At 41.0% G+C, this 14,682-nt stretch overlaps 1 protein-coding gene across 6 annotated transcripts in view; it reads left to right on the top strand.

Annotated features, from left to right (window-relative positions):
- RAB30 (RAB30, member RAS oncogene family) overlaps window positions 1–14,682 on the top strand; it is a 98,632-nt gene that overhangs the window by 70,219 nt on the left and 13,731 nt on the right. For 5 of the 6 annotated variants that reach the window (XM_054437906.2, XM_063671266.1, XM_063671265.1 and 2 more), the window contains 3 exons: window positions 4,171–4,271; window positions 7,381–7,464; window positions 13,752–13,935. In XM_054437906.2, coding sequence (XP_054293881.1) covers window positions 4,179–4,271; window positions 7,381–7,464; window positions 13,752–13,935 — 361 coding nt within the window. In that variant the 5' untranslated portion in view covers window positions 4,171–4,178. The remainder of the gene's footprint in view (window positions 1–4,170; window positions 4,272–7,380; window positions 7,465–13,751; window positions 13,936–14,682) is intronic. The other variant, XM_054437908.2, reaches the window with a different exon arrangement.

The raw sequence follows: 14,682 nt of genomic DNA, 5'->3' as shown, positions 1-14,682 counted from the left end.
GTCAATTTAGGGCTGGGTGTAAATGCTTCTGAATGGGTTTCCCTTATTCAGGGGGAAACGCTGTCTCATCACTTGGGGATTGGTGGTGCCTGGGCTGTTACTTTATGTACCAAACAGAAGGGCTTCCTCAAAGAGTAGAAGTTTGCAGATAATCTTGTGATCTTTTCATTCAGTAATGTGTTTTCCATTAGAAGCAAAACAGTAACTACAACAGATAACCTGGAGTTTACAGTCCAGCTTTACCTATAGACAGCCTGCATTATTAAAGACCGATTTTTACCCAGAGGTCCGTTTAAAAAACATCCAACGTCTTGGTGTGGTGGCTCATGCCTGTAATCCCAGCACTTTGGAAGGCTCAGTGGAAGGATTGATTGAGGCCAGGAGTTCAAGACAAACCCTGGGTAACACAGTGAGACCCTGTCTCTACAAAAAAATTTAAAAAATTAGCTGGGCACAGTGGCTTGTGTCTGTAATCCCACCTACTTGGGAGGCTGAGGCAGGAGGATCACTTGATCCATGATCATGCCACTGCACTCTAGTGTGGGCAACAGAGCAAGATCCTGTCTCAAAAACAAAAGAAAGCAAAACAAACAAACAAAAACACATTCAACAGAGCATTAGAGTAATTTCTTATAGAAAGGGGTAGTGTCTTATTCTGTAGCTTGCTCCAGGTGGTAACCACATGAGATAATGTTCACTATGACAAAGCCTTTTTTTCACCTTCTTTTTCTAAAGGTGCATAATCTGGGCACCGTTAACCTTCTTTAAGAGCCCTGTTTCTAAAGTCTTTACTTTTGACATTCTCCTCTGGATTTCCTGCTTTGGTTCTTTGACCTCCAGCAAAGATGTAGAAATGAGTGTGTGTCAAACAATCTAGGCACAGAAAAAGAATGCAGTCCAGTCCTGTGTTTCCTGTTTCTTATGGGCTTATGAAAGCAGAGAGTTGTGGTCCACAGAGCCTCATGCCTTCCTGCTGTCCATGTGCCTTTCCGTGAGTTTTATTATTTTTCTTTCTAATAGCATTATTGAATTTTAGTTTACATATCATGTCCCTGAGTGTTTATCAGGAGTTTGACTTTGATTCTTATTTAAACTTCTACAGGGTGGTAGAATTTTACATTTGAAGCCAGAGGGGAAGAGGAAAGGGTGATCACATTGATTAAGTGCTTGCCTTCATCATGTAATTCATCCATCTTTCTTGAGCTTTTGCTCTGAGCCAGCATTGTGAAAGGCACTTGGGTAGTAGTTCAAGGACATGAATGCGAGAGCCAGATTATCTGGGTATAAATCTCAGCTCCACTAGTTATCAGCTGTGGGACCTTACGACTGCTTATTTAACTTCTCTTGTGTCTCAGCAGCCCCCTCTACCAAATTAGGATACTAGTAGTATAGCGTCCCCCTCATAGGGTTGTTTTGAGATTAAACGACTTAATAATATAGAATGAGATGATGATGATGATGGGGAGGGGTTAGGATCTGGACTCAACCTGACACCTCATTGCTCTCATGCTGCTTACAGTCGTGAGTGTAAATGTGTATAGGGCTGAGGTGCTGAATGATGGGGCCAGAGTGTGAGATATGTGAATAATTAATTACAGGTAGCATGGTGAGTTTACAGCAGGAGAGGAGGAGGGCATTGTGAGAGCCTAGAGCAGGGAGGCCCAGGACCTTCGTAGGTCAGAGGAGCAGACTGGAGGAAGTCATGTTGAAGCTGAGATCTAGGGGAGGCTTGGGGTGGTGAGGGAGGGTGCGAGGTTCAGTTGTGTTTTGTGTTCTAGGCAGATGGAACAATATATGTGAAGGTCTGAGGAGAAAAGCAATCCCATGGTATTTAAGTAACTGAGGAAATCCAGTGAGCCTAGAATGTGGATTATCAGGAGAGTGGTAGGAGACAGAGCTGGCAGTGACAGCAGGAACCAGATCATGGAAAATTTGAGAATCATTTTAAGGAGTTTGGGTGACAAAGAGCCAGGTACTGTCCTTAGGGGCTCCCATTCATTCTTTCACGCATCATAATTCTGTGGTATAGGTGTTATTGGCCCATTTTGTTGATGGGGAAGCTGAGGCTTTGAAAAATTGTCATTTGCCCAAAGGCACAGGCTTAGAAGGTCAGTGCAGCCAGGGTATGAACCTCGGTCTGTCTGGCTCCATTTTTTATGATACCATATGCCTTTGGAACATGAAGTCTGCCTCTTAGCTTTATGATTTCAGGCCACCCTCTTAATTTCCTTTAACCTCAGTTCACTAATCTGTAAAACAGATAATGTGTTAGTAAATACAAACCTTATATACTTGTAGAAACAAATGGAAATACACATAAAGGGCCAAGTATAATGCTACCACTGCTTATGGACCCAGATTCTTGTACAGAGAAATGTTTTTCCGTCACAGTCCCAATGAACTGGGATGGAACCCCATCAGCTGCCACCTACATGTTGGCTTGGTTGTCAGTCATTTTTCCAAGGATTAATTGAAATCTACACAGACATCATCTTTGCACACAGGGAATTTACTCCCCTGGCTACTTGACAGGTTCAGCTAATTGGGCTCCGCTCTCTGCCCTACAAGCCTGCAGGCATTTGAGCTCCAGGTCTGCTGGTAGGAGTGACCCTGAGGCTTCCCTATCTCCCAGCACCCTTCCCTTCATGAGCTCCCTAACTGCCCATTTCCTCTCTCTCCAGAGTCTATTGGGTCTGTTCTGCCTATATCTTAAGAAAAGAGCTCCACTATTGCACTGTTGGCGCAAATTGTTATTTAGCTTTTTTTTTTTTTTTTTTTTTTAATTATTTAACTTTTCTCATGTTGGTCTTGAGGGCAGACATTGTCTCTTCTCTGTATTTCCTGTGGTGATAACAGAATACTATAGTAGGCACCCAGTAGATTACAATTGCTTTTACCAGGATAGGGCTTTATGTGTATCAAGGTTGGCTTTTTTTTTTTTTTTTTTTTAAGACAGAGTCTCACTCTGTCACCCAGGCTGGAGTGCGGTGGCATGATCTCGGCTCACTGCAACCTTTGCCTCCCAGGTTCAAGCAATTCTTGTGCCTCAGCCTCCTGAGTAGCTGGGATTACAGGAGTGCGCCACCACACCTGGGTAATTTTTGTATAAGGTTGTTTTGTAAGTTTTTAAAAATCTTCACAGCAGTCCACTGAAGTAGATAGAGCATTCTTTTAGTATGCCCTTTTAGTCACAGTCTTTCTAGCGCAGTTGGAGAAACTAAGGCCTACACATAAGCAACATGCCCATTAATTAATTTTTTATTTCTATAGGATAGACATTTACAAAGTATAACTCTGTCCCAGGGGCTAGGAAATAGAGCTGACAGGCATAATCCCATCCCTTAAGGATGAGGCAGATATTTGAACAAACAATTGTATACAGCAAGTGAAGTTTTAGGACAGAGGAGAGTTGAAAGTGTTTAACTTTATTTGGGGAAGATCGGTGAAAGATTCAAAGAGAAAGAGATGCTGGCATTGAACCTTCAAGGACTTCAAGGTGCAGAAGGGGTGGAAGGGAGGGCATCCCAGGCAGAAGAAATGGCACATACCAAAGCCCAGAGGAGTGAACAGAAAGACATTTTGGGAGGCCCTGTAGCATCAGCATGGCTGGCAGGAGATGTATAGGAGGTAGAGGGGAAAGATGGCTATGACTACCATTTGTAAGACCCTAAGACTTTCAGAAGCAGGAGACTAAAAGGGCCCTTTATAGTTCCTTCCCCTTCATTCAGTCTCCCCGTCACTAGCACTTCTTTCCAGAGTCATACACATTCCATAAACGTCCTTTAAGCTCTGGATGGGCTCGCTATTGTCCTTGCTTTTTTGCACCCCAGCTTGTCTGCACAAAGGTTTGTCATCTTTTCATGCTGAAAGAAAACAGATTTATCACAGGAGGAAACTGTGACATGACAGCTTGGAGGAATAAAGGTTACCAGGTGAAAGGACATCTGCGTCATTTATTCTCTGTGGCATGAAGTAGCTGAGAAGGAATAAAGTCCGTCTGTGACCAAACACCTGTGTTTGTGTCTCGCTGGCAGGTTCACCGGAGGGGAGCTTTAAATTGCTCTTTAAATGAGTCAGACCTGTTCCCCCGGAGACAAGGCTGGTGCAGCTTGAGCTCTGTGGGCAAGTCTGACTGGGCCTTTCTTACTTTTGCCTGTGTTTGCCTTGCAGCTGTGTAAATGAGTATGGAAGATTATGATTTCCTGTTCAAAATTGTTTTAATTGGCAACGCTGGTGTGGGGAAGACGTGCCTAGTCCGAAGATTCACTCAGGTAAGGGAACTCGTAAGGGAACTCCTAAGCCCAGGGTTGGGTTTGTCAGTCTAGCCTGAGGGTTGGGGGAATCTGTCGAGATGGATGACCAGTTTCAATTTCAGGGTCTTAGCTGTGAGTTCCTGATGCACCCTTTGAAAGCTGCATCTGCTTTGTAGTCTAGACAAGGGGTTTTTAAACCACCTCACGGGAGCATGGCCCTGGGAGTCTCCGCCAACCCTCCCACGCCTCTTCTTGCTTCCTTTAATGACAAAGGCAAGTGGTTTTGCTGTCAGTGTGCAGTATCAAAACTAAATTATTGGATAAAAGTAAGTTACTAATTGATAATCCCCAGGTGGAAACAAATGAATCTGGATGTCAAACTGAACCTAAATTTTTTAAAACTCTAATACAAATTAAACCAATCAAACTCTGCCTATGCACCCTTACATCCTCCCAGGAAACTTGAGTGAATCATTTTCATTTAGGACCAAATAGGCCAGTTTTCTAAACCTCTTCAGAGGGAATGAAATGAAAATAGTGAAGAATTATCTGAACTGAATTGAACGGTCTCTCTGGGTTGAATTCAATTCTTATCATATGATCTAAGTACAAGTTCCCTTTGGGACTGCCCTTTTGAGAATCACTGCTGGAGATTATGTACTGCTTTTATATAGAAATCATTCCGAAGTTGACCTTTTTTGTGTGTTTTCCCCTGAAAAATATGAATGATACCCTTTGTAGGACCATTACATACATATCCTGAATTTTCATGAAGTACTTGTTCAGCAAGTTGGAACTTGCTCCTCTATCTAAGGCATAGGATAACCTGGTGCTGTGGAAAGAGCACTGGCTTGGGAGTTGAGACATGGGTCTTAGTCCTGGTTCTGCCCCTGGCTTGCTTTGTGAGCCTGGGTAAGTTACCTCCCTTTCCTGGGACTGCCTGTTGCACATCAGGGGCTGGGTGAGCTCCAAGGCCCCTTCCAGCACTGATAGCCTGTGGTTTTGTGGAAAACGAAAGAGGCAGATTGAATAACAAACAGCTAGAGGGCTCAGAGTCACTTTGGAAATGTCAGGGTTTTTCCCATGATAAGTGAATAGAACCCATGCTTTTTACTAAGCCGTGGCTTGGTGAAATCAAAAGTAACAAGCTAATAGGCATCTGAGCTCAGTCAACTGCCATGGAGATATATTGGAAACTCCAGCTGGTTTTACTTCTACCTAACATTAGTCATATTTTCTGCTTTTGACAAAAGGATAAGACTGCAGAGATGTGGTGAAGTTTTCAGTCCCTTTATCAAAAGTTTCCTTGACCTTGTCTTAGTATTGAAAGGTAGCTTAGAGATTCAACCCACCTCTCTCACTTTATAGATGAAAGGTCAGATCTAGAGGGGCTAAATGCCTGCTTAGGATCTTATATTCTGAGATTAGATAGAGTGGCAAGGCTAGGATTAGAACCCGGGTTCCAGGTTCTCAGCCTGATAATTTCTATCTCCTACACATTCTAACTTCTGAGACCATTCTCTTTAAAAGCACAAACTCTGTCATTAGATGTGAAAATGTCTTCATTTTCAACAGTAATTTTTTGCCAACAAGCTCTTTTTTCTTCTTTCTTATTTGTCTTTTATGTCTACATTTTACCCCTCCCAGCCCCTCAACTCCACCATAAACTCATATTTCAGAGGCAAGATTATGTTTGTTTTTGTTATTTAGCAGACAATTAAAATGAATTGGATCTAGCTGTTTTTTAGGCACAGGGGTTGGGGAACAAAATGGTAGGTGAAACATTGGAAAGAATTTGTTTAACTTCTTGGCATTTGTTGAGGTGCAAAACATCTGGAGCTATAAACTTGAAGCTTGACAGCTTTTGTATCTGAGCCAAGCCAAAATAGAGAAAATTGATTCAATATTTGAAAGTAAAGTCATGAATGTTTATATTTACATCTTTTGCAAACATGCAGTAGAACATTTTCTTTTGGTTTGAAGTTCAGTCTTTTAAGCTAAAACTTTAATTAAATAATTCTTAATTAAAGATATCTGAGTCATAGTTGCCAGAACTAATAACGTCCAGTCCATTTTACTTTAATTTCTGGAAATTCTGGAATATAAGTGAAGAGGGAAGAGAAACTGGGTGAAGAGTTCTTTCTTGACAGAATTTCTTGCTACCCCCAACTCCCTCCCTAAGCATATAGGAAACATTATGTAATAGTAAATTGCATAAATTATACTTGTACCTTTGTTAAAATCTCATCTTTCTGGTTAAGTTTCCAGTTTGAAGTAAAGCATTTTGTTTATTTGTTTTAAAATGGCTTACATCAGCCTCAAACTCATTGAATTTGAGGCCCAGAGAGGGTGAGTGGTTTGTTTGAGGTTACACAGAGATCCTAAGGCTGCTGCCTCCTGGTTTAGTGCTGTTTCTACCCTACTGTCTCCTTGATGACTTAATTTTCTTAGAATATCTTCCCAGTGTCTTTGGCTTTGATCCCATGTAATTACATACGCATGCTACACTGCGCTGAGGAAAACAGTGATCACCCTGGGGCAAAGGAAAATTCAGAAGCTTCAGGAGATCCAAAAAGACAGATCCCAAAACTGTCTTATTCCTGCTTCTCATGCTGAGTTCTTATTTGTTTTCTCATATTGTTGCCCATTCCCGTGGCTGTCCATGCTCAAGACTGATAACTAGTTTTAAGTATCCTTGATTTTACCTCTTAGAAAGAACCTATCCATTTTGCCCTGACCCTTCCAATTCTGATCTCATCCTTGTGGTCGCATGTCCTTCAATCTTATCTTCATGTCTGATTTTTCTGTTTCATTCTTAAAATCAAGTTCCCCTGCCCTTTCTCAATTTTCTCCTTCACCTGTCTTTATCTCCTTTTCTCTGTCCTCCTATCTCTTTCCTCTTCTTTCAGCATTTCTCTCTCCCACTTTCTCCCTCCTTTCTCTTTCCCTCAAGACATACAAACAGAGTTACACAGGGCTCCCTTGAGAGTAACCAGAGTTCTCTTTTCTACCAGTCAACTCAGCTGAAGGAAGGACCCAGTGATGGGTGTTGCTGGGGGAGAGGAGAAAGAATTTCATTTAATGGAAATATTTGCTTAGCTGTTCTTTTCTATTATTTCTTCTTCAGGGTCTTTTCCCCCCAGGTCAAGGAGCCACAATTGGAGTTGATTTTATGATTAAGACAGTGGAGATTAATGGTGAAAAAGTAAAGGTAAGGTGCTAAATATTCACTAAGGTTGTCAGGTGCTATGTGAGAGGTTAGGGGAAGTGGTGCTTTCATAACCATTTATTAAATCTCCTAATTGAAACCCATATTGAAACAGTGTACTAAGCCATAACAGCTTATTTCCAGAGTTCTTCTACTCTTTTTTATGGGAGAAGGAAGGAATTTTGGATGATGTGTTTACAGATTAGAAGACAGAAAATGGCTAAGGCAAGTTTGTCCTGTCTCCTGTCATGTCACAAGTGACATAAAGATAAGGAAGAAATTTCTTTTTGGATCTCTTGAGCTGGGCCAATAAGCAAGTGCTACGTCCTCTAAATAGCAGCCCCATGAAAGAGCCTCCTGATTTCTATATTTCATTATGAATCACTTATTTAAATTATCCTGTCTCCTATCATATCCTTGTCTCTAAAAAGGAAAGACACTAAATGAGGAGTATGGGAAAGGATACATGCTGTCTAGCCCCTGCTTCCTGCCCCTCCAGCCTTTGTGGCTTCCGGATGGTTTGGTACTTGGAAGAAGTATGGTGTGTCCAGGAACAGGACAAAGGAGAGAATGTTTATTGAATACCTACAATCTGCCAGTGCCTCTGCTGGGTGCTTTTACATATGTTATATTTAGTTTAGTCCTTACTGTAAACCCGTGGGGTAAGTGGTATTATCCTCGTTTTACTGGCTTCAGAGAAGTTAAATAACTTACTTATCCATGGCTACACATAGATAAGTATAGGAAGGGGGACAGGCAGGATTTGAACCCATTTCACCAACCAGTACACCCCACTGCCTTTCTGGGGTCTCCTCTGCCATGAAAGAAGAGGGGAAGAAAGGCACACTAGGCCTATCACCTGGAACAAGGAAAGGAGGAAGGTGATGGAAAGAAATGTGAAGCGAGACTAAATCACCTGGAAGGAGGATAAATATACTGATGTTTGGCACTGTGCTCTACCTGCTGTCAGTTACTGAAGTTCCACAGTTGGCTCTTCAGAGCTGGGCCTTATGGAAAGAAGTGATAGCCAAGCCCGGGTACAGTGGCTCACACCTATAATCCCAACATTTTGTGAGGCCAGGAGTTGGAGACATAGCGAGACTCCGTGTCTTCAAAAGATAAAAAATTGTCTGGTTATGGTGGCATGCGCCTGTAGTCCCAGCTACTCGGGAAGCTGACTGAGAGCATTGTTTGAGCCTGGGAAGTTGAGTCTGCAGTGAGCCATGATTGTGCCATTGCACTCCAGCCTGGGTGACAGAACAAGACCGTGTGTGTGTGTGTGTGTGTCAGAGAGAGAGAGAGAGAGAGAGAGAGAGAGAGAGAAAGGCTGGGAGAGGGATGGAAAGAGGAAAGGAAAGGAAAGATAGTCCAGCCATCAGCAGCACAATGAAAACTTGCATTTTAGAGTTCTACCTTGATTCCCAACCTAAGCATCCTATGTTTGGGTCCATTTATTTGCATCCTTCTCCCATACGTACATGCTCTCCTTCCTTTGAGTGCCTTGGGAAGAGCAGAGAAGCTCCATAATGCTCTTCAGCATTTTCTAGATACTTGCCATCACAGAGAAGTGTTTAGGAGGAGGTCCTTGAGTGGGGGCCAGAAGCTCTCTCAGTGTCTCTTCCAGCCCTGACTCCTTAAAATAGCTCACACTGCAGAGACATCCACACCAAATACAGCAGTGAATGGGGAGCTGGAGCACTGGAAGATAAAAGCAGGGTATGAAATGCACATAAATGCTAACTAAAAAGTGAACAAAAATAGTGTGGGGGGTGGGAAGAAGGAGCTAGGCTGTGGGGACAGGAAAGAGAGACAGGAGTGTGCTCAGGAGACATTGATGGGAGGAGCCTTTTGTAGCTTTCTGTTGTCCTAGTGGAGGGGAGGTAGTTACCCAAGGAGTTGGGTAAAGATAACTACTATTTCATGCATTTTACTTCCAGATATTTGGGTTTTCCATTCATATATATATGAGTTCATTTATTTGATTTAGTGCCTACTACCTTCCAGGCACTGGCCATAAATAAGGGTGAATAAGGAATGGTCCCTGCTGTTAAAGAACAGGCTTATTTTTCTTTCCTGAATTCCTAGGCATAAATATTCCATTTATTCTGCTTTCTGCAAACCTTATTTTAAAAAATGGTTATTACACTGCAAAAATTGATATTTTTATAACATCTGACTCCACCATAAGGCCACAGGCTCCCCAGGAGCAAGGTTTGTGTCTTACTCAGATTTTTATTCACGGCACACTTTCTGTCCCCAGTACCTCTTCAGGCTTCTAGAACTTTATCTATAAGAAGTGACAGTTGGCTCATCTCCCAAATCCAGTCCAAATCAACTTGCCTATGATTCTTTCAAGCCCAATATATAAAATAAAGATACAGGGTGGCCCTCTTCAACCACATGAATTTAAGGGCCTCATTAACATATATGAGGAATAACTTCTTTAATCCTTTCTTAGAAGAGGGCAGAACTGCATAGTTGTCTTATTGTCGTCTGTTTTTTTTTTTTTTTTGAGAAAGGGTCTTGCTCTGTTGCCTAGACTGGAGTGCAGTGGTGCAGTCACAGCTCACTGCAGCCTCGACCTCCTAGGCTCAAGTGATCCTCTCACCTCAGCCTCCCAAGTAGCTGGGACTACAGGTGTGTGCCACCATGCCCAGCTATTCAGTTTTATTTTTATTTTTTGTAGAGATGGGGTCTCACTATGTTGCCATGTTGATCACTCCTGGGCTCAAGTAATCCTTCTGCCTCAGCCTCCCAAAGTGCTGGGATTACAGGCGTGAGATACCACATCCAGCCTGTCATCCTTCTTTAACATTTACCGAATATCTTTTCTCAGTGATGTTTAAGGGTCTTTTTGCTAGTAGTTTGCAGGCTTTCCCAGAGCCTCATAAAGTCGGTGGATAAGAGAATCCACCAGTGATTTGTATGGCATCACCTGCTTGGTGAGTGGCAGGACCACTCTCCTGACACCCTCATCAGTGTCCTCTACAAGTATCATTCTTTCCAAGATGGCTCCCAGGATTGAAGGCAGGGAATCCAAGGTATTAGATTCTTGTAGCTATTAAGGCCAAGTAAGCACCAAATCAGTAAAAACAAAATTAATGAAGAGGCCCTTCTCTTAAAATGGTCTGCATTATGAAGGTGACCTCTGGTAGAAAATATAATTAAAACATATATAGACCACTGAACTGTATGCTTAAAAGTGGTTAGAATGATAAATTTTATGTATGTTTTAGCAGAATAAAAAAATGGAAAAAACACAGAACTTTCTCATATGTTTTTTAGTCTTTTATAAATTAATGAGTAATAAGCAAAACTCTAAACTCAGTTTAAACCATTTTAGCCTTAGGAGATTAATCATAATAGAAATAGAAGATTTGCTGTATCTCTTTCCAATCAGATCTATGTTGATAGATAGGAGAGTCATGAAAGTATTTATATGTATTTGTTTCTTCAACCATCTGTCCATCCATTCATTCCTCCATCCTGTGTTGTAGTAAATGTTTTGTGCCAAGCACTGTGGTGGTAAAGCATCATTGCCCCTTAGGAACTTACTATCATCTAGCTCCATCTGTGAAATCTTCTTTAATACCCTACTAATCTGTTAAGTAGAATTGACCAATTCCTCCCTTGTGATTCCACAATCCTTTGTTCATTTAGTTAGCCATCATTCAAATGTTTCTACCACATGCTGTGTACTGTGTTAGGAAGGTACTGGGGGTGTAAGGTCAAATAGAAGACAGCCTTTGCTCTCAAAGAACTCAGTAGTAGAGTAGTAAACCAATGATTGCAGTACATTATTATGACGGTGAGGCAATGGAGTTTAAGTAGTGGTGCAAAGAAGAGAGTAGACAAACAATGTAGCTGCATGCTGAAGGTGAGAGTGGTTAGAAAGCCTGTGGCTGCAGTATTGAAAACATATTGACAGCCATGAGACTAACAGCAGGAGATGCTCTCTTCCTTTTTAATAGAACATCTTGTATTCTACTATAGTTAATTAACTGTGTGTGTCCTTTCTATAGACTGTGAGCTGTTTGAAATCAGGGTTGATTTTATTCATCTTTATATCCTCCCTGTGTTTTATTCATCTTTATATACTCCATGTGCCTAGCATAGTGCCTTGCATATATTAATGTCCTATAGATGCTGAAAGGCGCAAATGAATTGCAGAGAATGGTGAAACCAAGTTGAGTGACAAAGGCAGTAGAATATGAATATCCTCAATAATCAACTGTCAGCTAGAAACAGGTAGCCCCCTATGAGAAGGTAACATATCTTGGCATGCTCACACAATCGCTGTTCTAGAAAATATTTCAGTGGTTTTAACCCTCGAAGCTGTTCTCAAGATGTGGGAACACACTGATTTCTAATACTGAACAGTACCTAAATTGCAATCACAAGTGTTTTAGGGGCTCAGTGCAGCTTTAAAACAATAACCCGTTATTCTAAGACACATCCTGGCAGAGGGGAACCGTGTCCCTAGGTTTGAGGCGGAGAAGAGAAATAGCCTTTGTCCCAGCAAAAACCGTAACATCTGTACAGTGGCCTTTAGCATACACAGGCTTTCATGTGTATCACCGAAGAGCAGCTGCAACTGCAGATCAAAGGAGAGCCTTTGTGTGCTGCTGATTCATGGCAGGGACTATGGGTCACTCAGCAGTCTCTTTAGCTAAGCTAGTATGAGCAGAGGGTGACACCAATGGATTCATCCTCTTTGGATACAGATGCACATTTTAGTTAGTCTTTGGTGGCAACAGCAGCGTTGGAACATGGAATGAGTCCTCAACTGGAAATAGAAGGCCTGGATGCCAAGTCCTAGCTTTGTGAATAACTAGTTAGTTAAGAGACAGTTTCCATTAATACGGGGAGGTGTACACTTGCCTTCCTTACTGGGTTGTTGTAAAGATTAAATGAGACCATCAATAAATATTTGAGCACCTCCTATTTGCCAAGTGCTCTATTTGCTCGAAATGGACCCTGACATCTCCCTCATGAAGCTTTCAGTTTAGTGGGAAAGATGGCTATTAAACAAATTATTACAAATAAATGATTCAGGCATGTCAGGTGCCATGAGGGAGAATGACAGGATGTATCGCAAGAGAGACTGTGTGGGGTGGGGAGGTGGGGAACCTAGCCTAATTTGAAGGTTCTGGAAAGCCTTCCTGAGGAAGCAGTCTTATGTCCCTGGACATGAATACAACTTTGACCTGTGAAATTTGTGCAATTAGAAGGAAAGATTATTGTTTTTGTTGATGTTCTTATTTCTCAAGGCCTTGTGATTTGTTCTAGACTTAGCAGCCTCTCTGGAGAAGAATTCGTTTTCAGTAGTTGTCTACTCTGTGCAGGGAAATTAAGAAGTATTGTCTTCTTCTTTGTTATTAGAATTAGAACTAGTAGTAATAATTAGTTATTAGGTAATATTAGATATTGTTACCTAATAATTAGTTATTAGGACTTAGAACTGGTAGATAACTGCAGAAAAAGTGAACCTTCAGCAGGTTGTGTGTTATTAACCACTTTTTATAAAGAAATAATCAAAGCCCAAAGAGATTAAGTGACTTGGCCAAGGTCATAGAATTTAAGAGACCTGAAGGGAAATTATATTGTTGTCTGCCATGGCATGATTCCTGTTTTCTTGAACAAAGATAATACCTTAATACATTCATTTGAATTTTGAACTGGAAAAGTGGTGAGGTTGGCTCTCCCTCCAGTTGCTGATTAAATGCCAACAGTCACAGGATAACAGCTTGCCCTGTATCATGCCTTTTGTAATATGGCATTGTGATTAAGAACGTGGACTCTGGGACCACAATGCCTCGTTGAATTGGTTCTGGGACATACTGGCTATGAGATGCTGAACAAGTTAATTAATCTCACTCTGCCTCAGTTTATTCATTCAAGAAATGGGTATTGTAATAGTATCTACCTCATAGGGTTATTGTGAGGAATAAGTGAGTTGCCACAGGTAAAATGCTTAGAATAGAGCTTGGCACATAATAAATGCTTGACGAATTTCCTATAAACATTTTTTAAGAATGAAAAGGAAACTCTTAACAAAGAAAAAACAAAACAAAACAAAATAAGCCCCTCTCCCTAACCAGAAACACACCCAACAAATTTTTTTTTTTAATTTTTAGTGCTTTTTTTTTTTTTTTTAGAGCAGAAAATAACCATGAAATTATTTGAGTAAAGGTGTTCCCATTTCCAAACTAAAGCAAGGCAAAGCTTTTTTTTCTTTTTTTCTCCGACCTGATCCTTCTCCACCTGACTCTTCTCTTATGCCTTTACAGCTACAGATCTGGGACACAGCAGGTCAAGAGAGATTTCGGTCCATTACCCAGAGTTATTACCGAAGCGCCAATGCCTTGATCCTCACCTATGACATTACCTGTGAGGAATCCTTCCGTTGCCTTCCTGAGTGGCTGCGGGAGATAGAACAATATGCCAGCAACAAGGTCATCACTGTGTTAGTGGGTAAGTAAGGGCTAACGAGGAGGGAAATTGATTTGTGGGCATTAGAGGATTTATAATCATATAAAGCTTATACACTGGTACCTTCCAAGAGTATAGTCTTTAGCTAATAATTCTTGCAGTCAACCTTCAGTTCTTCTGCAACTGAAGAGAAAATGAAATAGGTCCTATCCCTTGGTGGTTTAGAAAAATAAAATAGAAAACATTTTCTATCAATGTAGGCTCTAGGGAAGAAGTTGGATGGCCATGAAAGTTATGTGAGCTGCTAAAAATTTAAAAAGTCTAATTACAAGATGAAAGAAATGGCTATTCTAGAAGAAAAATGTATCTTTTAAGTTGATAAGGAATTCATTATTGAAGCAATTGTTTATTGCCTAAAAAGTGGATTTTGGTAATTTTTTTCCCTTCCTAACGTTTAGGCTGATTTGAGAAATTCTATGTTTTCATAAAGAATCTGCTAAGGGCAGTGCTGTAGTTTGTTTCATCTTGTAGGAAAATAAAACCTCTATTTAGTATGGGGGGAAAGCATAAAACAACCCTTGATTTTCTATCATGACTGATATATGCATTGAAATGGACCTGGTCATTAAAAACTTCTCTGTTTGTAGTGGAAAAGTGTTAGTAACCATTTGATCATTAACATATTTTCTTCCTAGAAAGGAACATTCCTATATAGTCTAGCAATACCTGAATTTGGGAAATTTGAGTAGAGATCCTTAGAAGCATTGTTAAGTTACAAATTATGGTTGA

The sequence above is a fragment of the Pongo pygmaeus genome, chromosome 9, assembly GCF_028885625.2.
Source record: "Pongo pygmaeus isolate AG05252 chromosome 9, NHGRI_mPonPyg2-v2.0_pri, whole genome shotgun sequence".
Lineage (NCBI taxonomy): Eukaryota > Metazoa > Chordata > Mammalia > Primates > Hominidae > Pongo > Pongo pygmaeus.
This window is presented reverse-complemented; position numbering and strand designations above follow the sequence as displayed.